We start from the raw sequence: 26,399 nt of genomic DNA, 5'->3' as shown, positions 1-26,399 counted from the left end.
TGGAGCCATCAAATCGGCTCGTGCGCTGGAGCCGAACTCTCAAGTAGGATTCTTAAGATTCACCAACAGTGCCCAAGCCTGAAAAATCCCAGACCTACGATCAAACGTGAGAGAGGAGAGAGAGAGACTTTGACTTTTAAACAACTTTTATTGCCGCCAGCAGCAAAAGCACTGGAGGCGATTTCGATATGAAACACACAAAGTCACCAGCAAACAAATGAAAATAAACGCTACAAATCCACGCGCTGTGGCGCTAAAAGCACCGCGCACAACACGAAAAAAAAGTGACGTGGTTGTGGTCGTCATCGCGCACGCCACGGAGAGAGAGGAGAGAGAGAGAGAAAGAAAAACAAATCTTAAACGGAGCGGGAGAATTGTCACGAAGTCACCGCGGCGTGGCTGCCTTGCGTGTGCGTGGTTGTTCTTGTCACTGCTTCTGCGGCTCGGCTCTGTTTGCTTTCATTGTAAAACTCCTCCGGCCGGTAGCCCACGAGAGAGCGAAGCGAGCGGTCAATGGCAAACGGGGCTGGGGAGCTATAAGACACACAAAAAAATCCCTTACTTTGTTGGGGACGTGCAGTGGGGGGGGGGGGGGGACAAGGCACTTTACGGGAAAAGTACCGTGCTGACCGCGCGGGGAGGGCATCCGCAATGAATGCGCCGTGCCCGAGTGAAATGCCAAGCGGATCGTTTAACATTTGCACGGCAGCGCTGGCGGAGTCCCCCAACCCCCCTCCCCCCTCTTTAGAAAGCCCGACCGCACTTGACGCCGCGAGCCAAGAGGTCGGATGACGCACCTCACCCCTCCCCACCCCCCCAAGTTTGTTTTTTTGCGAAGGAATTTGCCCGTTGCACTTTGCATAAAGCGGGTTTTTATTTTTAGGCTGACGCGGGTAACCTTTCCCAAAATCACACGCTCGCCCCTCTCCACCTCCCCGCTCTCCATCGCCCCCCCCCCGTCCCCCATCATCTGTTTACACACGCAGGAGCGGTGGCGCAGCGGTTAGCGCGCTGCGCTGCAAACCCAGACTGCCCGCGTTCGATTCCCGCTCACGGTAACCAACAACGGTGACGATTTATCTGAACCGGTCCTGGGCTTCCCCTAGGTCGACTCAGCTTCAAATGAGTACCTGGTGCGATGTGTAAACATCGTGTGCCGTCCCTGCCTTCATAGCTGCGACTCGCTAACAGCACTTGCCCCAACAGTCTGTTAAGGCTATACGGGGTGGGGGGGGGCGTTATTATCTTTGTGCATACGGCATAGTGCGTGCTTACGGTCAAACAATCAATCAATCAAAGTCCTTTATTTATGGCCGGGTGAGAGCCCATTGAGACTCGGGGTCTCTCTTTCAAAGGAGACCTCGGGATGAATAGAAGCAGGACGCGTACCGCAAAAATAGAACACGAAAATAAACAAAAACGGTTTTGGAAAAAAACGCTCGCGCTGAGTGCGAATCGATGAGTTTTTTTTTTTTTGCGGAAGGCGACGGAGAAAGTGAGACGAAGAAGGATGAATTGTTGAGCGGAATCTCAATCTCAAAATCTGTGACAGCCCATGCATAATTGACAAGAGTAGCGCGCACAGCAATCGAGCGGCGTCGTCAAACGGCCGTGACTTTGCGGCTCGAAGCGATAGCGAATCGGCCGCTCGAGAGCCGGGCGAGAGAGACGTGGGGCCTCCCAGCGCCTCTCGACAGTCGGTGCAGGTTGAACGCTGCAGCTGCTGCAAATATGCAGCGTGGGCAATGCCGATGGTGACGATGGTCGCGTTCCAGACGATGGGGACGGCCACCCACCCCCTCGTGTGCCGTGCCGGCCTTCATAGGTGCTTACTCTTAGCTCTTTCGGTAAAGTTACGTAGGTAAAAAATGTTTTATTTTTATTAATTTTAATTTAATTTTTTACCTACGTGACTTTACCGAAAGAGCTAAGAGTATGAATCCTTGCAGTCACGAAAGCTTCAAATCTAGAATTCATGGGTGCTACTCGCTAACAGCACTTGCCCCTGCAGTCAATTAAGGCTACACGGGGGATCTTTGTCTTTGTGTGTGTGGCGGCGCAGCTCGTTCCCGGTGCGCGGCGTGCAGCTCTACGACGGGCCGTGCCGCGTCGAGCGCTGCACCTTCCGGCACTTCGCGCCGACGCGCGACCGCCGGAGCAGTGCCATCGGCTTCTTCCTGCGCAACGTGTGGCAGATGACGCCGCAGAACAACGTGTCGCGCGTGCGCATGGACGACTCGGTGGGTGCGCGGGGCCAACACCCCCGGCGGGCCACCGCTCTCGTAGGGGACTCCCATGGGCTCGTAGGGGACCCATTGACTCTCGTCGATTCATCGAGGACTCGGAGACTCGCATTGACTCATGTAGGCCGCATCGACTGGCATAGACTCAGAGAGACTCGCTTAGACTCCTAGAGGACCCAAACACTCTCCCCATCTCATAGACTCAAAGAAAACTCATAGACTTACATAGACTCAGAGAGACTCACATAGACTCATAGAGGCCCAATCTCACAGATTCATAGAGGACCCATAAACTCCCATAGACTCTTGTAGGACCCATAGACCTGAACCGGTGCTGGGCAACCCCTAGGTCGACTCAACCTTCAATGCGTACCTGGCGCGGCTGGTGTAAACATCCACACTTGGGGAGCAAATGCATGCGGGGCATGGTTGCTGCTCACACACCCCCCCCCCCCCCTTCATACGCTTGGCTGACCCTTCCTTCACAGGTGATTGCCGCGCACAGCACTTGCCCCAACTGTCTGTTAAAGAGTTATCGGGGGGGGGGTCTTTGTTGTTGTGTTCCACCACCCCAGGTGAAGCTCAGCGTGAACTTTGGGAAACCCGGCCCGTGGTTTGAGGACAACGACCTGGACGGCGACAAGAACTCCATATTCCACGACGTGGACGGTTCCGTGTCGGGCTTTCCCGACTCCCACGTGGCGCGCGCGGACAATGCCCTGCTCTGGACCCCGGCCTGCCACATGCAGAGCGACTGGAATGCCATGATCTGCCCGGGACGTTACGCACAGGTAAGTTACACCCACCCACTCACCCACCCCGCTCGCTCACGGGCCTTAGATCATACACTCGCCCACTAGCCCGCTCGCTCACCCACGTGGTCGTATGTTCACTTTCTCTGCTCGCTCGTTCGTTCGCTCGCTCACTTACCTGCCTCGTCTCCGTCATTCCACTCTGCACTGGACGGGAATCTTGGCAGTGGCTGGGCCGTTATCCCTCGGATTACGGTGAATCGGGGCGACTGCCCCGGGCCCCACACTTTGGGGCCAGTGGGTTGGGGGAGGGGGGGAGTGCCCCATGCCTCAACGTCACGCTGTCAGATGCAACACTTCCGATTTAGTTTGAAAACTCGTTAACGCGGACACGTGCGCGTTTTCGTTCAGCTGTACGTGCAGGCGCGGCGGCCGCAGAACCTCACGCTTTCCGTGCGGCGCGAGCGCTCAGCGGGGGCGGACGCGGGGGTCATGACCCTCCGGGGACTCTATCCGCCGTCGGGCGGCACCGCCGCCTTCCAGCAGTACCAGCCCGTGGTGCAGCTGGGCACCGACTACTCGCTGCGCTGGGACGGGCCCTCGCCGGACGAGGTCACCATCTACCTCGTCAACTTCAACAGGTGGGCGGGGGGGGGGGGGTCGTCGCGAGCCACCTCCGTCGGAGTTCTTCCCCCTTTGTACGCACGCGATGGTCCCCCCCCCCCCCCCCCGCGGTGCGGCTCGCCGTGATCACGTGGGTGAAAAAGAGCTTCGTCGCTCATCGGATTCCTCCTCCTCCTCCTCCAGTCTAAATGAATATTCCCAATCTGGGGATTCACTCTACGCCGCTTAGCGCGTGCCGGGGGAGATGGTAAACGTTTGACAGCACGATGACGGTGGGTTGCGTTTTCACATTTGTGTATTGTCTGGGGCGGTGACGGGGGGGGGGGGGGGGTTGCCCACGCTAAAGGCCACCAAAGGGGCCGCCAGTGACCCCCGGGTGTCCCTGCGACGGGGAACAGCGGGATGGTCGGTGAGCGCCGTCGCGTGTCCCCCGTCCGCGCGTGCAGGGGTGACTGGGTGCGCGTGGCATTATGCTACCCACGCGGCACCACCTTCTCCGTCGTGTCCGACGTGCACCAGCGCCAGCTGTCGCAGGTGCACGGGGCGCAGCGGCTGCAAGCGGCCGCCTCGCCCGACGCCCTGCGCACCGCCCACGGGCGCCGTCTCTACTTCCACGACGCCAGCACCGGGTGAGACGGCGCCGCCGGGGAGGCAGAATGGGGGGATGGGGGGGGCTGAGGGCGCTAGCGTAGACACTGGAGGCGCTGCAGCATTGCGCCGCGGAGTACAATAAGCACGATTGGTTTCTCGAGTCGATTTGCGACCTGCGGTCGTGACGGCCGATTTGCTGGATTCACGGTTAGAATCCCGCAGCCGCGAGAGGGTGTGAAATTCGAAATACGCAGGCATCGTCGGAGGTCGGGATCGAACCCGCCACCTCCTGTATACCAGGCGAGGGAGTTAACGTCTCGCCGTCGTGGTGCCCCGGAGCAATCGTCGCCCCCCTATCGGGAAAATTGGACAGGACTCTCTTGAAAAAGAGTCCTGAGACTCGGTGAGGCTTTTCTGGATAAACGAGTGGAATAGTGATTTAAAAAAAAACTATTATTTAAAGCGGGCAGGTTGAATCGTTCGAGGCCTACAGCTGAGGTCACATGGGACCAGGCGGGATCAGGTGTGACGAGTCGGCTGGCTTCAGTCGGGCTCCAGGTCAGGCTCAGGTACAGCTGGCTGAGTTTGATACCGGTCATGAAAGGGGGGTGGGGGGTGTGGACGTTGACCCTCCGGCAACTCGCGTGCTACGTCGGCATCAATAGGTGCTCGCTAAATGGCACTCACCCCCCCCCCCCCTTGTCTGTGCGCAGACTCCTGCACCTGCACGTGAGCTCGCGTCGGGAGCGCCACGGCAACGCCTACTGCTCCACGACGGGGTGCGAGCGCGTGCGCATCATCGCCACGCCGCCCCGTGGCACCGCCGCCTCCACGCAGCCCGCCACGTGCCAGGAAGCCAGCGACGCCACGGCCGCCACGGCCACCGCTGCCACCGCCACCACCGCCGCCACCACCGCCGCCCCGACGTCTCGCGGTCTCTCTCCGGCCGAGTCCTCCCCGTCCCCCCACACCGAGTTTGCCCGCGACCGCCTCCTGAGCCCCGTGACTAGGCCGTGCCCAGGCTGTGGGGCTCCACAGGTGCAGTGCCCGAACAGCGTTGCGCCCGCACAGTCTCTTGTCCGTCTGTTCGTTCGGTCATTTGTCCACGGGGGAGAGTTATTCATACAGCAATGCCCCCACACAGGGCCGCATTAACCCGCAGGCTGATGAGGCTGTTTCGCCTTAGGCCCTCAAATTGTGTAGGCCCTCCTTTAGACCCTCCGTTCTATGTTCAAGTAAGAGCTGAGCAACGGTAGCGTGGCCATCGAAACATTTTTTTTGTACTTGAATTACGATGACATCATTGGCTTGCGCGGCTGCGTCAAGATATTTAGCTCGCCACACAAATGTACGCGTTTGTGTTGAACTTCTTTCGCACCATACGTAGCCAACCATGCCGACATAATAGTTCGTCGCATAACCAACGATGTCAAAAAATAACCGGGAAAGTAACCGCCGCAATTGTTTTCGCTTTCAGCTGCTGATAACGAGCGACCCGCACCGCACCTACCTGCCCATAGACGTCCACGTGGCGGAGCCCGGGGAGATTCGCGATGGGGGGAGAGTCACAAACTACGTGGAGGTGAGAACAGCGGAGGAGCTCACCGCCCCCTCCCCCCCCCCCTCTCTATCTGTCTCTTAAGATGAGCGCCTTGGAGAGACCACAGCAGAGCGAGAGGGAGGAGTTAGTAAGACAGAGAGAGAAAGTGAGAGAATGTGAGAGAAACACAGAGTGTGAGATGGAGGGAGTGAGCGCCATGCTCTATCATAGACCATTTAGAGAATATTTTCTTTTAATATAAATATGACATTGTTCTTCCTGTACATTTCATTTTAGATACATTCCTTATTGTATTATATATATATATATAACGAGAGCATGAGTTATTAATTATAAAAGCATTCAGCAGTTTCACCCGATACAGCAGGTGAGATGTTAACTCCCTCGCCGGTATACAGGAGGTTGTGGGTTCGATTACACCCCGGACGTCTGCTGCATATTTGGAGTTTGCGTGTCTCTCTCCCCGTGGTTGTGTGGATTTTTCTGCGTGTTTTTCCCTCCACGTTTAGAATCAACATAATTTTATAGCAGCATTTAGGCTACTGCTAGAAATTTCTACACGATCATAAGCCACTTTGTTGCGCTGTCATTTGTGATAGCCAAGTCGCTTCTGAAAAAGAGCTACATAGCTCAGTGAGGCCTTACCTGGTAAAACACAAACATACGTAACACATATGTTTGTTGAACTTCTTCCGCTCCTCCTGCGCGCTCGCGCTCCTTTCCGTAGCTCGCGTCGAGGTCGCAGCTCTTCCAACCGCGCGACAAAAAAAAAACACACAAACCGCGCGCCGCCTAAAGTGGCCGCGGTTATTTTTGGGGCGTCTTTGTTTTCTCCCGCGCGAAGTTCACCGAGCTGTCGATCGAGCGCATGCCCGCAAGCTCGCACGCTGTCTAACGCTCGGTTTTCCTAACTTCGTGTTTTTCCTAACTCCCCGTTCAAAACATTCAATCATTTCGGTGGAGTATTTCAAACATCCACAATAGAGGTGTTTTTGGGTTAGATCGCATTAATATTTAAATGTGTTGTTAAAACCCGCCACCACCCGACACAGCCAACTAGTAAGGGTTGTCACGTAAATGGGACATGCCAATTCATTTATATATTTACGCGATCTAACCCAAAAAAACTCCATTATGGATGATAATGGTCGCGAAAGCCTACGTGTTATTTAAAAATATTTTCCTTATTATTACTACTTTGAGAACTTTCCAAGCGTGGTGCAACAGACGTACGGACGGACAGAAGGTGAAAGGAACGGACACACTTACAGCCGTACAGCCGGACGGACAGACATAGGAGACAGATGGACAGATAGGTGAATCGACGGACAGACAGCTTGACAGCTGGATGGACAGACAGAGGGACAGGCACATGCACGAATAGACAAACACATCTGGATGGACAGACAGAGGGGCAGACAGATGCACAGACAGACATCCGGACGCACGGACAGACAGACCGACAGACGCACGTACAGACAGAAGATTGATCAGTCAACCCCGCGGGCTGACGGCTCCACGTGCGATAATAAACGAGAAGGAGGGAGGGGGTGGGGTGTAGGGGGGGTGAACGCGGTGGGATGTCAGACGATGCTGATGAATTTCCCGCCCGGTTTTCAAAACAAACGCTGCGAAGTGGCTCATTTGTAACCACTTCTTGCCACGGTGTTTACTCCAGTTTCTCTCTCGACCTCTCTCTCTCTCACTCTCTCGCTTTATTGTTTGTATCTTTGGCAAATTGTGTTGTTTTTTTGCTCAGATAGAAACGATGCTGGCAGATGAAGGGCAGGGCGGAGGGACATGGGGGTTTATAGGTTCAAAGGGGAGACCTGAATTATAGATTCAAAGGAGAGACGTGGGGTATAGACTCAAATGGGAGGTTTGGAATATATATATTTAAAGGGGAGACCCGGGATATAGATTCAAAGGGGAGACCTGGGAAATGGATTCAAATGGGAGACCTGGATTATAGATTCAAAGGGGGGGGGGGGTACCTGGGATACAGATTCAAGAATTTGAAATCATCTGCGATGGCCGAACACGATAAGTGAATTCTAAAGACGCATTCCTCCGTGGGGCGGGCTGCCGGGGCGATTGGGGCGACTGGGCGGGCGGGCGGTTTGTAAGGGCAGGCTCGAGTCGCGACAACGAGGAGTCAAGATTGGCGGAGCGCCAGGCACCCTCGCCGTCTCGCGTTGTGTGCGGGAGCGTTGCGTTGTTGTTTTTTTGCTGCCGGTCGAGGGCCCGCTCGAATCGCAGCCTTTGCTGACGCACGCCCCTCGGCCCGAAGTGCGATGTTGTTTCTCTCGCGTGCTACCCGGGCGTTCTGGTGACGCCGCGTATCGCCGTGCGCGCGGGTTTGTGCACATCCATTCATCGGTGCACTCTTAGGGCTCCGTGTTAAGGCCCGAGGCTCAGACAGCCAGACTAAGGCAGGATTCTTGTGGTTCCGAGTGGATGTCTGTGTTCTCTGACTGCCGCGCTGAGGTGCCTTAAGGATTGTTTCAAATGTATTTCGTTGGCACATTTATGGGGTTTCCATGTTAACGGCAGAGACTGGCGGAGCCAGAACAAAACACCTTTAGGATTCATCTTCTTGGTTCTTTCGGTAAAGTCTGAATTCAGACTCTGTCTTCTCGACAGACCTGTTCTCCATCTGAGGACGGCTGCTTGCGTTGCGGCCGAAACGTCATGAGAATTATTTTATTATGTTTTATTTTTATTATTTTATTATTTCCATTCTACGTGCTTTACCGAAAGAACCAAGAAGATGAATTCCTGCAGTCACGAAAGCTCCAAATTAAGACACCCAAAGCCCTTCGAGACGGGGCCTCTCCGAGTGGGCACGGCTGTGGTGAATCACCCGGCTTTCGAATAGAATTCGGCACAAACGGCGAATACATTCTTCTCTGACGCGCGCGCGATTCAATTGCGCGTATAGCGAGTCTCGGGGTAAATTTCGACCGACGCGTATATTACGGTAGCCACGAACGCAAGCAAAAAAAACACAACACCGTCATGAAATAGATGCTCGCTAACAACACCGGACTCTGTGCCGGTCATTTCGGTTGCAGGTGAACGGCACTCGCCTGGCGCTGGACTCGCCGGGCCTCCTTGTGGTGGCCGTCGACGCCTGCAGCGGCCGACTTCTCTCCAAGAAGACGCTCCGAACGCCGCTCGTCAACGTCACGAGATTCACGCTCGCGCGCCTCCCCAAGAGGTGCCACCCCACGCCATTAGTGGGCGAGCGCCCCTCCCCCCACCCCGAGCCCCCCCCCCCACTACCACCCCGTAATGGCGATGACCCCCCAGGATCACGGCCCGGGTAAAGCAGGGAAAAAACACGGGGCAATGCTAAAAACGCATGTAAAACTCGGCGATGAATTCCGTGTATTTTTTGGTGGCCTGCGTTGGGAACGGCGGTGAACACGGAGAGCCATGGGTTACGGTGATAGACTCCGATTGAGATGACGTCCTCAGACCTGACTCTGGTCATCATCGGCTGGACTTCATTATTATTTGACGAGATCTTGAAAGGGTTGGCTGTTTAACCTTTCCTCACCTCCACCCCTAACTTATGTCCATTTCTCTCCAATCCTACCTCCCCTCTACCACCCTGCCCCTTACCCCCGGGGGGCTGTCCCTTGCCACCAATGCCACTGCCACCACCGCCACACACCTCCACGATGATCAAAACTTTTACATCACTACCACCACAACATTTACCGATACCAATCATCACATCCCTCCGTCACCATCACCACTGTTACCACCATCCACCACCTCCATCATCACCAAAATGTTTTATCGCCACCACCACTCTTATACCACCCTCCTTCGCCTGCTCCCAAGGTCGGTCGTGGTGCTCGCGTCCGGCCAACTGAACCAAATGCCAGCGGACGACCTAGCGGCTGCGCTGCTTCTGATCGGAGCGCCCAGCGGCGTTGTGCCCTTCCCAGGAGGTGAGATATCACAGCACGGGTCAGTCAGTCGCCCGGTCTCTCGCCATCACACTTTCGAATTTCTACTAATTCCACATGGCGGGGACGACGCAACGACGCCGGCTTTGGCAACGCCCGCAAAGGGTCCGGGTGCCAGAAATCTGCCGCGTTACAGCTGCCACCGATTGACACGTTGGGTTGTGCGCGGTTGCGTGGGGTTGTGTGGCATTGTGTGTGGTTACGTGGCATTGTGCGTGGTTCTCAATCACGACAGGCACTCGGACACTCGGGGACGACGCTGAGAGAGAGGAGCGGGGCGAGCGATAATCTGCGTCATTTTGTTTTCTCCCCTCAGGGAGCCTGGCGATGGTGGGCTACCTCGGAGACTCTACTCCACCACCCTCCTGGGTCAAGCTGACCTCTAAGTTGCCGGGCAGCGGGGTCACCTCGCTGCAGGCCTACGTGCCGCTGGCTTGGAAGGGCTCGGGCTGCCTGGAGGCAGGGGAAATGGGCAAAGGGGCGGCCACTGAGGAGGGCCAAGGCAAGGCCCAGGCTTCTACCTCTGGCCAGAACACTGCCTACAAACCCCGCCGGACCTCCGGCTGAGGCTTGTCGCCTTTAAGTTATTTTATGTAATTCCTATTTGATTCATTTTTGTAAAAAAAAAAAAAATTCTCAGCTTACAGGTGATATTTTGAAGCTCGTTGTCATGGTGCTAAAGCTGAGTTTGATGATTTGTTTCCCCTCACTCCCCGAGGAGGCCTAGAAGTGTATCTCATGGCTTTTGGTAAGCGACGGGATTTGAGTGGCGCTAAATTTCGGCCGGGCCTGTCTGGGTCAGTGATCCAGAATATATTTCCACGTAGCCCTTGCACAGCACATCCAGCAAACCTTTCAAGATGGTCGTCGCTATGCTACCAATCGCCTACCAGTAGGGGCCGGGCAAGCAACAACAACAACAACAAAACCTGCCTCTACAGGACATCTGTGAAAAAGAGCTTTGCAGCTCATTGGATTTCTCCAGGATAAATAAAGATCCTGATTCTGAGAAATGTTCAGAAATAAATTAAGTGCAGGTGTCAGCGAGCGGGCGCGTAGATCGCCGGACTCATTGAGAGAGCGAGCGTTGGGATCTTCTCGGCAATCGCGCAAACACTTTCATCATTTTGTTTTCTCTCCGCTTCTATTATATAGCGGTGGAAGCGATCACCGCTCATTGATTAGGGTTTACCCCAATCGGCACGATCGGCTCCTCGTTCGGAGTTCAGCCTTTTAGCTTCGTCTAGACAGCCCAGGAACTGGACGCTGTGTCGGGGTTGATTGTGACGATACATTCTTCACCATTCACGTAAAAAAATGTTTAGCTAGGTGCTATGCGCGCCTGATGATTGCTAAACGTTGTACCCACGTGAAGTGGACAGCGAGCGACCAAAACGAAGATGAGTGGCTGCAGGTCGTGCACGTGTGTGTGCGTGTCCCACACGTGGGATTTGTTCGGCAATCATCAGGCGCGTGCGGCGTGTCACGGCTTGATTCGTACTCGAGTGCGGAGGCGAGGTGGTGAACTCACGAGGAACGGAGTTCGGGCAAAACCGTGCCATGTTTGGCAAAGCGCATCACGTGGTCACGCTACCGGTGGCAACAATTAACCTCGGGAGCGTCGTGTCGTGTCGCGCGCCGCAGCTGGTGAGGTCACCGCCGCGCCCTGTCAGCGCGACGGTGCGGCGAGCCGATGTCGCTCAACGACAGGACGCGTGGCGGTGGTGGTGGTGGTGGTGGCGGTGGTGGCGGTGGTGGTGGTGGTGGATGGCACGAGGTGGCATGGGAGGTTGCTCGTGTTGGCGGCGGTGGGGATGAGGGTGTGGAGGGAAGCGAGCGAGCGAGCGCGGGAACGGTGAACGCGCGATGTTGGTTGGAACGGCGGCTTCGTGAGGCCGGGGATGATTTGTGGTCGCCGCGAGTCGCTGGGCAAAAGACAATCAAGTGGCAGTGGCGGCGTGATCGCCATGGTGCGCCGCGGTTTTTGTTTTATTCTGTCAAAGGTTTACAGCTTCAGAAAGAGAATCGTATATACAACAACAACAAAATATACCCGGCTGACATTTTACTAAACAAAGCCAAAAGGAAAGCAAAATCATGTTTTCGTAAAAAAACAACAAGATTTTTATAAACTGCTTCAGGACGTCTTGAGGCGAGATGCGTTACAAAAACCTGCACACCGAGCCGTTCGGCTTATTTTGAAGCCACAAACGGTTATAATGGCACACTAATCGTGCGTTATGTGATAATATATATTAATATGGGTGATTTATATGGATAGGTATGGTCGTACGCGCGTGATCGCCTGCACGGGTTTTGAAATATGATTTTAAATTACGTTCTACAAAAAATGGTGAGAATTGATCTGGGTAGCGAGGGTGGGTGAGTGAGTGGTTGAGTGGGTGATAGTAGTGATGGTCATGGGCCTCCCCTAATTCGAGCCTCAAATGAGCACCTGGTGTGGTGCGTAAACATCGACCACTGGGGGAGACAAAGGCGGCCGGGCGTGGTGTTGGCCACCATCCCCTTTGCGGGGGCGTGCCGGCCTTCGTAGGTGCTACTCGCTAACTGCACTTGCCCCTGCAGCCTGCTGAGGCTATACGGGGGATCTTTGTCGTTGGTGGCGGTGGTAAGGTTGAGCAGGAGCCAGCTTATTCGAGACGCGCGGCACCACGCACTTTTATCGCGACATTTTAAATCTCAGTCGACGTCTAATAAATTGTATTTTTGTGAGCATACCCCCCCAACCCGCAACCCTGCCCCCCCGTCCCCCCCCCCCCACAACGTGTAATGTTGATTAAAGATTCGTTGAAACAGATGACCCTCCCCGGGGTGCCCACGCGTCACTTTCTCGTTGGGTCAAAATCGTCGTCGTCGTCTTCATCTTCCTCCTCTCCATCTTCACGTTCGAGGTTCACTTGGTTCTTGTTGTCGCTCTCGGGGCGGCTTTGTTCGGCCGTCTGCCTCGTCTCCTGGGCCGTGGGGAGCTCGCGATTGATCAGTCCTCGTGTGGTTGCGTTGCGTGTGCCTCGACGTCGAACGCCATCGGAAGCCGCTTTACGATTTGCTTTTTTTTCCTCCTCTTGCGGATTGCGCGGTGTTCCGAGCAATGCAGCAGCAGCGTCACCTTCGATGCGCGTGCGGTTCGTCGCCTGCAACTGCTGTGTTGTGGTTAGTCGCCTGCAACTGGTGTGTTGTGGTTAGTCGCCTGCAACTGCTGTGTTGTGGTTGCTCGCCTGCAACTGCTGTGTTGTGGTTGGTCGCCTGCAACTGCTGTGTTGTGGTTGGTCGCCTGCAACTACTGTGTTGTGGTTAGTCGCCTGCAACTGCTGTGTTGTGGTTAGTCGCCAGCAACTGCTGTGTTGTGGTTGGTCGCCTGCAACTGCTGTGTTGTGGTTAGTCGCCTGCAACTGCTGTGTTGTGGTTGATTGCCTGCAACTGGTGTGTTGTGGTTAGTCGCCTGCAACTGCTGTGTTGTGGTTAGTCGCCAGCAACTGCTGTGTTGTGGTTGCTCGCCTGCAACTGCTGCGTTGTGGTTAGTCGCCTGCAACTGCTGTGTTGTGGTTAGTCGCCTGCAACTGCTGTGTTGTGGTTAGTCGCCTGCAACTGGTGTGTTGTGGTTGCTCGCCTGCAACTGCTGCGTTGTGGTTAGTCGCCTGCAACTGCTGTCTTGTGGTTAGTCGCCTGCAACTGCTGTGTTGTGGTTGATTGCCTGCAACTGCTGTGTTGTGGTTAGTCGCCTGCAACTGCTGTGTTGTGGTTAGTCGCCTGCAACTACTGTGTTGTGGTTGTTCGCCTGCAACTGCTGTGTTGTGGTTAGTCGCCTGCAACTACTGTGTTGTGGTTGTTCGCCTGCAACTGCTGTGTTGTGGTTAGTCGCCTGCAACTACTGTGTTGTGGTTGTTCGCCTGCAACTGCTGTGTTGTGGTTAGTCGCCTGCAACTGCTGTGTTGTGGTTGTTCGCCAGCAACTGCTGTGTTGTGATTAGTCGCCAGCAACTGCTGCGTTGTGGTTAGTCGCCTGCAACTGCTGTGTTGTGGTTAGTCGCCTGCAACTGCTGCGTTGTGGTTAGTCGCCTGCAACTGGTGTGTTGTGGTTAGTCGCCTGCAACTGCTGCGTTGTGGTTAGTCGCCTGCAACTGCTGTGTTGTGGTTAGTCGCCTGCAACTGCTGTGTTGTGGTTAGTCGCCTGCAACTGCTGTGTTGTGGTTAGTCGCCTGCAACTGGTGTGTTGTGGTTAGTCGCCTGCAACTGCTGCATTGTGGTTAGTCGCCTGCAACTGCTGTGTTGTGGTTAGTCGCCTGCAACTGCTGTGTTGTGGTTGGTCGCCAGCAACTGCTGTGTTGTGGTTGCTCGCCTGCAACTTCTGTGTTGTGGTTGGTCGCCTGCAACTGTTGCGTTGTGGTTGATTGCCTGCAACTGCTGTGTTGTGGTTAGTCGCCAGCAACTGCTGTGTTGTGGTTGATTGCCTGCAACTGCTGTGTTGTGGTTAGTCGCCTGCAACTGCTGTGTTGTGGTTAGTCGCCTGCAACTGCTGTGTTGTGGTTGCTCACCTGCAACTGGTGTGTTGTGGTGGTGTGCCGTTCCCACCTTCATAGGTGCTACGCGCAAACAGCACTTGGCCGCCAAGGCTATGCGGGGGATCTTTGTCTTTGTGTTGGTGTGCGTTGGCAGTGTTTGACATCTAGGCAGGTCTAAGCCGCACCTGCCTCAGCAAACACGCGCCCCAGCAGCAATGCGCCCTCGCGTCGATAATTCAACCCGAGGATCTTGTCCGGGAGGGAGCATGTTGCCTCTGTGCGTTGTGTGTCCGTGGCGTGGCGTGGTCGACACACGGACTCAACCAGTCCCCCGGGCTACCCCTAGGTCGAATCAGCCTCAAACAAGTGTACCTGGTGCGGTGTGTAAACATCGCCGCTTGGGAGACAAAGGCGGCCCGGCGTGGTGCTGGTCAATACACACCCCGCTCGGTGTGCAGTGTTTCGCCTTCATAGGTGGCAGCACGGGGGGGGGGGGGGCGGAGGATCTTTGTCTTTGTCGTTTGTAGTAACAAGTGAGTTGGCTAGGCAATGCAATTCAATTAACGAAAAGAGTGTCGGCAACCAGGGAATCTCTGAGCCGCGTGCGGCTCTTTAAGGGCCGCTGGCTTCGTCACGGTTACTTATTTAGGACCAGCCCCGCCGTCTCGTACTCACCACGTGCTTCTGCTTGTTATATTTTGGTCGCCGACCTCTGGGGTCAACGCATGGACCACCCGGGCCTGTCCCGTGACCTCTTCCTGTTGCACAATATTTGTGCCCACGAGTGGATACGGTGCTGACTTTACACCCTCCACCCCTAACCCACCACCACCACTTTGTGTAGCTGTGCAGCCTTACACAGGAGCTCGCTTGCATGTTTAATTTTGTTCCCCTTACAGCTATATATATGCGTATACACATATTTTTAAACACGGTTGCTGAGCACAGGGTCCAAAGGCCCCCTAAACGCCAAGCGGTCAGCGACAAACAGCACTGGTACCGTATCAATCTTGTAATAGACGAGTCTGTATCGCGAAGTAAAGATGCGCTGTGTGTGTGTGTGCGGTAACACGTGTGGGGAGCGGTGGTATAGTGGTTAGCGCGCTGCGCTATGAACCCGGCCACCCAAGTTAGATTCCCGCTCACGGCCAACGCCGGTCACGAATATCAGAACCGGACCTGGGCCTCCCCTAGGTCGACTCAGCCTCAGGTGCGTACCCGGTGGCGGTTTGTAAACATCGTCATTGGGGGAGACAAAGGCGGCCGGGCGTGGTGCTAGCCACCCACCCCCTCGTGTGCCGTCCCCGCCTTAATAGGTGTTACTCGCTAACAGCACTTGCTCCCTACACTCTGTTAAGGGGTTATCTTTATCCGCGCAATAACACGTGACACAAACCATGCCCGTTACAGCGCAACATCGTCTCAGTGGTGGGGGTTGTTTGACCATATTTCACCACGCGGTGCACGGGAGGAGGAAGGGGAGGGGGCCCAGGATCGTGGACGGGGAATCGAACTCAGGTGTGCCGGCGTCGTGGAGTGGTGCGCTAACCACAGCACCACCGGTCATCCATCGCTCGAATCAGCACCCGACTCGAACTTCGATTCGGTTGCTCTCAAGGGCCGTATCTGAGCCAGCCAACAGGTGCCCATCCCGCTCCCTACTCAACTTCTCTCTCTCTTTCTCTCGCCCCTTTGTCAACAACCGGTGGCGTGAGTAAAGCCCGGTGTGACAAGGGGGGGGGGGGGGAGGGGGTGACGTTTAACGAGAGGCTGACCCCCGTGACACCGCTCCACGGAGCAGCCCAATTGTGTGTCGGTGTCACCGGCTCGGAAGGCGCGGGTGTGACGCTGCCAGGACATTCGAACAGACACAACAACAATAACAACAGCATAACAGCACGCCTGTCCCCGCAGCAGCTAACATCGGTTATCAAAATCCTTTCATAATATAGGTTTTTGGGTCAGATCGCGTTATTTATAAATGTGTCGTAACCCTCCACCACCCGACACGGCCAAACAGTAAAAAATGTGAGAGAATCAACAGCATTTAATTTTTTTTAATGCTGTTGATTCTCTCTTCAGCACACCGGTGGGCTAAAGAAGTGAATTATTTTGTCCTTTGAAAAACGTGACACATTTTTTACTGTTTGGCCATGTCGGGTGGTGGAGGGTTACGACACATTTATAAATAACGCCATCTGACCCAAAAACCTATATTATGAATAATATTGGTCGCAAAAGCCTGCTACGTGTTAAATCAAAATCCTTGACGCCTTCCTCCATAACACTGCCCTAAATGGAGGAGAAGTTAGATATAATATGCGACGTTTCGGGCACGAGCGATCTTTTTTGTTTCCTCCTTTGAGGGCAAGTGGCATTGACGAGTGTGTTTGAGCTGTCGGTGTTATTTGCGATTAGGCAGGACCATGGCCAGCACCACACACAAACATGTCACGTGTTTTAGTTTCACCAGGTAAGGCCCACTGAGCTATGTAGCTCTTTTTTAAAGAAGCGACCTGGTCACAAATGATAGCTCAACCAAGTGGCTTCTCACGTGGACATTGATTGCAACTAAATATTTTAAACGCGTGATGTTGATTCTTAATCTGGAGGGGAAAACCCGGAGGACCCGGGGGAAAATTCCACGCGACCACAGGACGAGAGAGAGAGACACGCAAACTCCAAATATACAGCAGCAGGTGTCAGGGTCGGGATCGAACCCACGAGCTCCTGCACACCAGGCGAGGGAGTTAACATCTCCTAGCCACCGTGATGATGAGAGAGAGAGACACGCAAACTCCAAACATAGAGCAGCAGGCGTCAGGGTCGGGATCGAACCCACGACCTCCTGCCCACCAGGCGAGGGAGTTAACATCTCCTAGCCACCGCGGCGCATCTCTAACACCTCTAAGAGGAGCGATAGGCACCACAACTCGGTGCTGAATGGAGAGAGGGGGGTGGGGGCGGTGGTGGGTGGGGGGTGTGGAGCAAGGGAAAGCGTTATCGTCTCGGTATTTTTTTATAACAATATAATTTTATTTATTCCCGACGAAGCGAAGGCGTTGGCCGACGCGATTGGCCCCTCGCGCCACGCACAGGAATGCCGCCCGTGGCGGACGGAATGCGTCGTGCACGGGCCTGTTCACCTGCCTGGCCCCCGCTACCCACCTGTTCACCTGCCTGAACCCTTGCTGTTCAGCGCTCATCATCACCTCCCACCCACCCCCAGATTCCCCCACTACCCAACTGTTTACCTGATCCCCCCCCCCCCCCATTGTTACACTCCCCCACCCCACACACTCCTGTCTACCTGGTGTCTCCACCACACCTGCCTACCTGGTGTCTCCACCTCACCTGCCTACCTGGTGTCTCCACCTCACCTGCCTACCTGGTGTCTCCACCACACCAGCCTACCTGGTGTCTCCACCACACCTGCCTACCTGGTGTCTCCACCACACCTGCCTACCTGGTGTCTCCACCACACCTGCCTACCTGGTGTCTCCACCACACCTGCCTACCTGGTGTCTCCACCTCACCTGCCTACCTGGTGTCTCCACCTCACCTGCCTACCTGGTGTCTCCACCTCACCTGCCTACCTGGTGTCTCCTCCACTCCTGTCTACCTGGTGTCTCCACCACTCCTGCCTACCTGGTGTCTCCTCCACACCTGCCTACCTGGTGTTTCCACCACACCTGCCTACCTGGTGTCTTCACCACTCCTGCCTACGTGGTATCTCCACCTCACCTGCCTACCTGATGTCTCCACCACTCCTGCCTACCTGGTGTCTCCACCTCACCTGTCTACCTGGTGTCTCCACCACTCCTGCCTACCTGGTGTCTCCACCTCACCTGCCTACCTGGTGTCTCCACCTCACCTGCCTACCTGGTGTCTCCTCCACTCCTGTCTACCTGCACCCCCCCCCTATCCGCACCCCTCCACCCCCACCCCGCCAAACGACTTGCGGCCTCCTTTGTTTCCCTGCTCACCGTGAAGGGGGAGTGGGTAAGGGATGGGGAGAGAGCTCGGGTCACGGGTACCCAATGGAGCCCAGAACCTCACAACCACACTCGGAACGGTTCTTTTTTTTTGGCCCGTTCCTGTGAAGCGAGTTGCGACACGAGTTCGATTCTCGCTCACGGCCAACACAAGTGACGATTCTCTGAAAATCGGTCTTGGGCCACCCCTAGGTCGACTCAGCTTCAGATGAGTAGCTGGTGCGGTGTGAAAGCATCGCTACTGGGGAGACAAAGGTGGTCGGGCGTGGTGCCGGCCACCCACCCCCTTCGTGTGTCGTGACAACCTTCATAGCTGATACTCGCTAACAGCACTTGCTCCTACAGTCTGTTAAGACTTTATGGGGATCTTTGTGTTTTTTAGGAGGGTGCACCTAGCCTGGCGCAAGCGCTGCGGTGACGTCACTGCCGTTTAGTGCCAAACGGCGGCTGCTGCTGTTGTTGATGGGGGGGGGGGTGAGTGATGGGACAGTGGTTAGCGCACAGCGCTACGAACCCAGCGACATTGCGTGCGATGGTGATGATGATGATGATGTTGTTGACCCACAGCTAACAGCTGACGTACATCATTGGCGACGAAATGGTGAATTTTATTTTCGTTTTTTTCATCTGTTACATTTTCATCACGTGGGTGAAAGAAGGGAGGAAAAAAAACCCACGCCACATACACGGCGTGACGTGCGTGCACGGTGGGTGCCGTGCATGAGAACAGCGGGGGGTGGGGGGGGGATACCCAAAAAATACTTTTAAAAAACATCGCCCCGTCTCACCGTCTGCGCTCCCTCCACCCCTCTTCCCCCTACCTCCCCACCCCCCTGCCTCCCCCCCCCCCCCCCCCACGTGTCCAACTCTCCACTCTTCTCCCCCCCCTGGCATGAGCCGAGCGACTGCCGCGGGAGGCGATTTAATCTCGAATCCGTGGCCTGAATTAACCGACCCGAGTACGCACGCGGGATGCTGATGATGACGAGGACCATGATGACGAGGACCATGATGACGATGATTGTGATGATTGTGACGGCGCGTAGCGGGCGTTTCCTTAGCCAAACTCGGCCAGCAGCCCAGAGACAACACAGACGTGGGACAGAGCCCCTGGGCAGGTGTGATGGGGGTCGGGTTAGGGATCGGGGTAGGGTCGAGGCTTGGGTTATGATTAGGAATAAGTAGAGGGTGAGAGATAGGTTTATGGTTAGATGAAGTGTTGTGGTCATGGTTAGAGACAGGGTTCGGATTGGGTCAGGGTATTAGATGTTGTCAGCAATGTGTGTAAGGTAAGGAGTAAGGATCGGGCTACGTTTAGGACTGCGGTTTGCTTGTTTAACGCGGTTCGAGTTTGGTGTAAGAGTTCGTGGTAAGGGTCTCGTTGTCCCATGTGGTAAGAGTTCGTGTTTGGGGAGTGTTAAGCTAGCGTGGTCTCAGAATATCATAATTTACAATATTTATTTTATACTGGAGAAATCCGATGAGCTATAAAGCTCAGCATAGTAAAGGTAAACAAATCACCTTAAAATATATACAAATAGAACTAAACTAAAGACATTTTAATCTTACCAGGTGAAGCCCACCGGTGACCTCTCGTGTGGTTAGGGTTAGGTGTGTCAGTGTTAGTCTGTTGTAGGTTCGAGTATCTCGTGACCTCGGCCACCCTCGTGCTTGAACTCTTCCCCTAACCACCAAGCGTGGCATTTTGTACATTTTGTTCGGCTCGCGGTGTGATGTGGGAGTGCTGTTTTCTCTCTCTCTCTCTTCTTCTCTCTCGCTCCGATGTGTTTACGACGTTCCTCTTTCATTCCGCCACAGCGAACGGGGAGATACGGATTTTTTTTCCTCTCTCTCTCTCCCTCTCTCTGTTCAAAAAATGTATCGCATACCGCGCGTTGTGCATGGATTTCAAAGTGGACAAAAAAAAAGGGGCCGCGTGTTTTCTCCCGCAACCTGTACAGACGTGGTGTCATCTTCAGGCACCAGAGTTCTGAGTGTCTCCAATAATCCCGCTCGGTTACAGCCCCGGTGCCTCGAGGGGCTGGGGAGGGGGGGCTGTCAGGGACTCCCCCTCCCTCCCTCCCTTGCAAAAACCCACCACCACACCGCCTTTCATTGAGCTTATAGTCGAGTGACAAAATATCGGCTACAGTATTTAACACGACACAGTGACCCGAGTCTTCTTTTAATTCAAAATGTGTGTCAGCCAGGCTTCTCTTTTACCACGCGTCTACGAGGGTAGAGCAGCTTGGAGCCAAGCAGGCCGACGCGGATTCACAGACGCGTGTTTACGAACACGAACAACCACGGGGAATGACTGCAATTGCTTGCGCGGGGAGGGTGGGAGAGCTGCTGAGCGAAATGCAAAGGTGGGGAGAGTGAACGATACGAAGGGCATCGCCAGAGCTGAGGTGCACGATGGAGACACAGGCGGGTGGCATCGCCACTCCATTTCTATTCCATTTCGGATCTACAAAGCGCCATTTTCCAGGGCGCTTTTAAAGCGCAAGCCGACGGCGGGGTCAGTGAGGGAGGCGACGGAATGGATGATGGAGGAACAGGGGCTTGGAATGGAGCTGATATTCTTAGTTTTTTTCGGTAAAGTCACGTAGGTGAAAAATGAAAGTGAAAATTAATAGAAGTAAAATAAAAAATAAAATAAAAATCACGACGTTTCGGAGGCAACACAAGCTTCCGTCTTCAGGTGGAACCGTCACAGCACGACAGCTGTATCAAGTGAGAGAAATTCCAAGAAAACAGTCCTTGTATATATACTGGTTGAGGGTGGGAGGAGCCAAGGTAGGCCCTGAATATTATTTTTGTGAGGTTCGGTGCGGCTGTTGCCGGGGTAGGTAAGGCGGAGTAAGGTGGAGTGCGATGACGAGTGAGGGTGTCCGATGGGTGCAGCGTGGATGAGAGGCGGTGGGGTATGGGGCACGTGCTTGTGGTGGTGAAATGGGCATGGACGAGGGGAGGTCAAGGGCGGTGAGCGTTGAGCATTTGTTTCGAAGTGTGCAGTTTTAGTTTGGACTGTGTCGTGGCCCCTCCTCCGCCCGATGGTTATTTGTTCCACCCACCCCCTCTTTGCACGAGGCCACGCTACAGGGACACCTTGGGTGCGATGTCGGTGACGGACGCATCGATTCTTCTGTTAACCATTAAAATCGTGAAGCGTTGGGGAGGGGGGATGCCTTCATCCAGCAGTGGATACATAGATAAATGGCTTAAACAAAGGACTGCAAGCGTCTATTCAATCAATATCCCCTCCGTAAATATAAACCAAAAACATATTTTGCAAGCAAAACTGGAAGAGAAATCCGATTGGGAATTCCTGCGACGCACCGACGCACGCACCCGCCTCCCCGCGCGCCGTCCACGCAGACGCGTGTGACAGCGCCGTTGCGGTATGGTGCACCGAGACACGCGCACGCACGCACGCGCGTGTCACTGAGAGATGTGACAATTAGGGTGCTCTCGGGCAAAAGAGGGCGTCTCGAGTCATTCGCCCCGGGGCCGGGGCATGCGATCCAAGCTTTCTCTCTCTCGCTGTCGCTGTGTGTGTGTGTGTGTCGCCCCGTACTCTTCCCCCCCCCCACCTCAATCGTGTCCCGCACTGAAGGATACAATGTAAATATTGCGCCGGCAGGGCCTGTCACTGCTGTCACGCGAACATCAGCTGGGGGTAGGGTACACGAGGGGTGTGTGTATGTGCTAGGGCGGGTGGAGAGGGAGGGGGTTATTCTACTGTTACGTATGGCAAAATGTTCAGGAGTTTGATGCCAATGTCGAGGTCTGTTAGCCACGGCGAGAGGGCTTCAGCAGTTCCACTGCTGGATGATTTTTTTCCGCCTGAGGACGACCGCTTGTGTTGCGATCGAAATGTCGTGATTTACAATGTATCATCATCACCATCATCATCACCATCATCACCACCGCCATCATCATCACCACCATCATCACCATCGTCATCATCATCACCATCATTACCATCGCTATCATCACCACCACCATCATCATCATCACCACCATCATCATCACCACCACCATCATCACCACCACCATCATCATCACCACCGCCATCATCATCACCACCGTCATCATCACCATCATCACCACCGTCATCATCATCATCACCATCATCACCACCGCCATCATCACCACCATCATCATCACCACCACCATCATCACCGGCACCTCCGATTTTGCACAGTTGGCAACGTACGGTGCGAAAGAAGTTCAACACACATACGTACAACTTGTTTCAGTTCCGTTAATGATACGCATTACGGTTGTTGATGTATTATTATTTTTATTTTGAAACAAAAAGAAACATTGAAAAAAAATACGGCTAATCAGAATCGGTTTGGTAGGCAGCAGTATTTTTATTTTAATATTTTAGAGTCGGGGGTGGGGTTGTTTCGTTCCAGCCACTGGACGTGTGGACACTGCCCGCTAGAGCATTGTCCACGGTGGCCGTTTGTGGCTCCAGATTGAGAAGGGTGCAAGAGTCCATCTCGGGTTGTCCAGTCTCAGGATGACAGAGACTCATGCAGGGGCCCGTATACTCACATAGAGGCACACTGACTCATAGAGGCCCATATACTCACATAGAGGCACACTGACTCATACAGAGGCCCATATACTCACAAAGAGTCCCACAGACTCATACAGGGGCCGGTATACTCACATAGAGGCACACAGACTCATACAGAGGCCCATATACTCACATCTCACATAGAGGCACACTGACTCATACAGAGGCCCATATACTCACATAGAGGCACACTGACTCATACAGAGGCCCATATACTCACATAGAGGCACACTGACTCGCAATGTGTTCGACTGCGCTTGTGAATCTGACCAATGTATTCAAAATTGGAATCGAACAAGGAGCCGTTTCATGGCGCGCATATATATCAAGTTCTCGTTTTTCAGTCCATCGGCTTATGCGCCGTCTGGAACCGCTACTTGCCAGTGCTCAGTTACTTTGAGCAGGGGAAAACGAATCCTAGGAGCGGTTCCGATGTCCGAGTCTCATCAGCAGTGTGTGCGGCCCGGCTACTCGGAATGAGGCTTCCCATTGTGCACGCGCAGCAAGCCTCGCTCGCCCGCGGCGCTGTCAAATCGAGAGTCCTGCGGCGAGACTCGGTGTGTTGGGAGTGCGTGTAGCAGCCGGTAGTGTAGCGGTTAGCCCTGGGCCTCGCCTAGGTCGACTCAGCCTCAAATAAGTACCTGGTGCGGTGTGTAAACATCGCCACTGGGGAGATAAAGGCGGTCGGGCGTGGTGCTGGCCACCCACCCCCTCGTGTGCCGTGCCGGCCTTCACAGGTGCTCGTTAACAGCGCGTGCCCCGACAGTCTGTTAAGGCTATACGGGGGATCTTTGTCTTTGCATCAGCCGTGGGCAGTGCAGCGACACCGACGACGCCGCGTTGCGTCTGGTCATTCCTGCACTTCGCGTTTGGCAAAGTTTATTCGCGAGTGCAGACACGTCGCCGGCATTGGTTCGAGCAAGGCGTGGCTCTGCTGATGAGAAGCTGAGTTTTGTTTTTGTTTTGGTGCCTTGAACTAAGGCTGCTTGGCTGATTAAACGCAACTCCCAGAAGGCCGTGCGGCTGATGTTGACGTGTATGGAGATATGTCGATATTTTGTACGCGGAGAGACATGTGATGGGAAGGAGATGTTGTTTTTGTTACTGTCAGTAGCCGTGCGCTGGCTTGGTTGACGCAGTGATGTCTGTTGCGTGCATCACCCAGCTACTTCATGAAGGAGCTGGGGTTGTTGGATCGCGTGCAGATGGGAGCGTGCGTTGTAAACACACCCACCCACAGGGCGATGTCGGCGTTCCTTAATACAAGGCAGGGGAGCAAGTGGGTGTTCTAAGAGGCAGTTGACCTGCGCTGAGGACCGCGATCGTTATCAACCGCGGAATGCGAGGGGTTTTCTCCGCATACTTCAGTTTCAAGTCAGATGCGACTTAACAAAAAAAGAAGCAAAGGAATTGACCAAATATCTTAAATCACTGCCCTCTTGACAAAATAGTCTTGGGACTCAAAATCACGCTTTCGTGGCCAGATCCAACGCTCGTCAAGGGACATAAACCACAATCGAGCCAACTCCGATCATCCTCGCAGTAGCAGCGGATTTTGGCTGCTCGCCATCGAACAAAGACCGCGGTCACCGCATCGCGCGGCGCTTTCGCATTCGCTTCTGCGGCCGTCTGGAACGCTCTTCCTTCCGATATTCGGAAGCCACTGGAGCCACGCAATTTTAAATCATCTGAATTGAAAACTCGTTTGTTTAAAACTGCTTTGTTGTGTTTAGTTTGTTGTCCTTCCCCCGCACCTCCGATTAGCACGGCTGGCTCCTACATACGACGCTGTTAAAAAAAATATATAATACTGTAACTCGGAACTTTGCAATGGAAGGTGGAAAGCAAGAAGTTTGGTGCGCGTGTAAATCAGCCAGGGAGGAGCTGGCACGTGTGCAGGATGATGGAGGAGGACAGGTCACCGTGAGAGGTCATTCCGAGTGGTGCCCCGAGGTCAACGACCAGCGGCGACATCAAAGGCCAGATGCTTGTGGTGGTCCGAGTGATGGTTGTGGTGGGGAGAGGTGGCGCAGCGGTTAGCGCTGCGCTGCACCACGAACCCAGCGGGCTGAGTTCGATCGCCGCTCACGGCCATCAAGATCGGTGACGATTATCTGAAACGGTCCTGTGCCTCCCCTAGGTAGACTCGGCCTCAGATGAGTACGGGGTGCGGTGTGTAAACATCGTCACTGGGGAAACAAAGGTGGCCGGGCGTGGTGCTGGCCACCCATCCCCTCGTTTGCCATGCTGGCCTTCATAGGTGCTACTCGCTAACAGCACTTGCCCCATCAGTGTGTTAAGGCTACACGGGGGATCTTTGTCTGTGGTGGTCATGAGAGTGTTGTAAGAGCGGTCCTTGAAGGATACATCGACATTGTGACAACGTGAAGACGTGAAGCCAAATTTACTGTAAGACTCGTCCCTACGTGGTGTGTTTGCTGCGTGGTAATTTTTTGACACTGAATCCTGATGGTATGCCAGTGCATTTTTTACTTCAATACGTTATTTTTTATTTATGAATCGTGACTTGCTTAACTTTTTCTCTATCTTGCCTTCGTTTTTGTGTCTTTCTTTTGTCAATGTAACTGGTTGACCCGCATCCCCGACCGCACATCTGTAGTGGGGGGGGGGGGGGGCTTCACAGCTCATCAGATTCCTCCAGGATAAATAACATGTTCTGATTGCGAGACGATGTTAACAACTGCAATCTTCTAGATTTGAAGTTTATTCTAGATTTGAAGTTTTCGTGACTGCAATCTTGCTCCTTTAGAAGTCGAGTGTCAGGACTTAGCAACAACAACAACAGCAACAACTAAAATAAATCAAGGAGGACGAGAGGACTTCGTGCGGGGGCATCAACAAACAAGAGCAGAAGCAGCAGCAGCAGCGGCACGGCCAGCGAGGATGATCCTCTTTGCCCTCGAGTTCCAGAGCCGAGAGTCGGATGTGTGCGTCTGCCAGTCTGGCAAACACATTTCCCCGTCCGCGTACTACTCGCGGAGCAGCAACACAAATAAAGAGCGAGTGTAACGTCGCCTCTAACGCCCAGACTACGTGACCGCCGCGTTTTTTTTTTACGAGGCTCTCAATGACATTCTCCGTGATAGCAATAAACATAACAAAAGTCTATTACATTCAGCTTGGAGAAAGGGGGCGAAAGAAACACAGAGAGACGTAATCACCCGAGCGAGCAGACTCGCTGGAGCCACTCAACAAGGAGTTCACAGACACGCTCCTCCATTAGCTCCGACACGCGGTCGTGACTGTGCCTGCCTGTGACGCGAGGCCACGTGCTCGCTATGCGCGTCGCCTTGCGTCAACGTCTGGGACGAGTGCTGCTAGCGAGATACCTATCACTGGTAGGAACCTCCTGGTTACACCAGCCCACAGGGGATTATTGTGTCTGTCCGTCGTGCAGGGAGGGGCTGGGTGGGGAGGGAGGGGCTGGGTGGGGAGGAGAAGGGAGGGTGGGGAGGGTGGGGAGGGGCTGGGTAGGGAGGGGCTGGTTGGGGTGGGTGGGGCTGGGTGGGGAGGGGCTGG

At 54.4% G+C, this 26,399-nt stretch overlaps 1 protein-coding gene across 1 annotated transcript in view; it reads left to right on the top strand.

Annotated features, from left to right (window-relative positions):
• LOC133346677 (inactive cell surface hyaluronidase CEMIP2-like) overlaps nt 1-12,569 on the top strand; it is a 55,078-nt gene extending 42,509 nt beyond the window's left edge. The window contains exons 17-25 of the mRNA XM_061558462.1: nt 2,063-2,240; nt 2,819-3,034; nt 3,407-3,636; nt 4,066-4,248; nt 4,924-5,248; nt 5,688-5,792; nt 8,846-8,991; nt 9,624-9,733; nt 10,068-12,569. Of these exons, the coding sequence (XP_061414446.1) occupies nt 2,063-2,240; nt 2,819-3,034; nt 3,407-3,636; nt 4,066-4,248; nt 4,924-5,248; nt 5,688-5,792; nt 8,846-8,991; nt 9,624-9,733; nt 10,068-10,318 (1,744 nt within the window). The 3' untranslated portion in view covers nt 10,319-12,569. The remainder of the gene's footprint in view (nt 1-2,062; nt 2,241-2,818; nt 3,035-3,406; nt 3,637-4,065; nt 4,249-4,923; nt 5,249-5,687; nt 5,793-8,845; nt 8,992-9,623; nt 9,734-10,067) is intronic.
• Nucleotides 12,570-26,399: the final 13,830 nt, after the last annotated feature.

Source organism: Lethenteron reissneri, chromosome 24 (genome assembly GCF_015708825.2).
Source record: "Lethenteron reissneri isolate LAM-NWPU_2019-01 chromosome 24, ASM1570882v1, whole genome shotgun sequence".
NCBI lineage: Eukaryota > Metazoa > Chordata > Hyperoartia > Petromyzontiformes > Petromyzontidae > Lethenteron > Lethenteron reissneri.
Note: the sequence above shows the minus strand (reverse complement) of the source record. Positions and strands in the feature narration are given on the sequence as shown.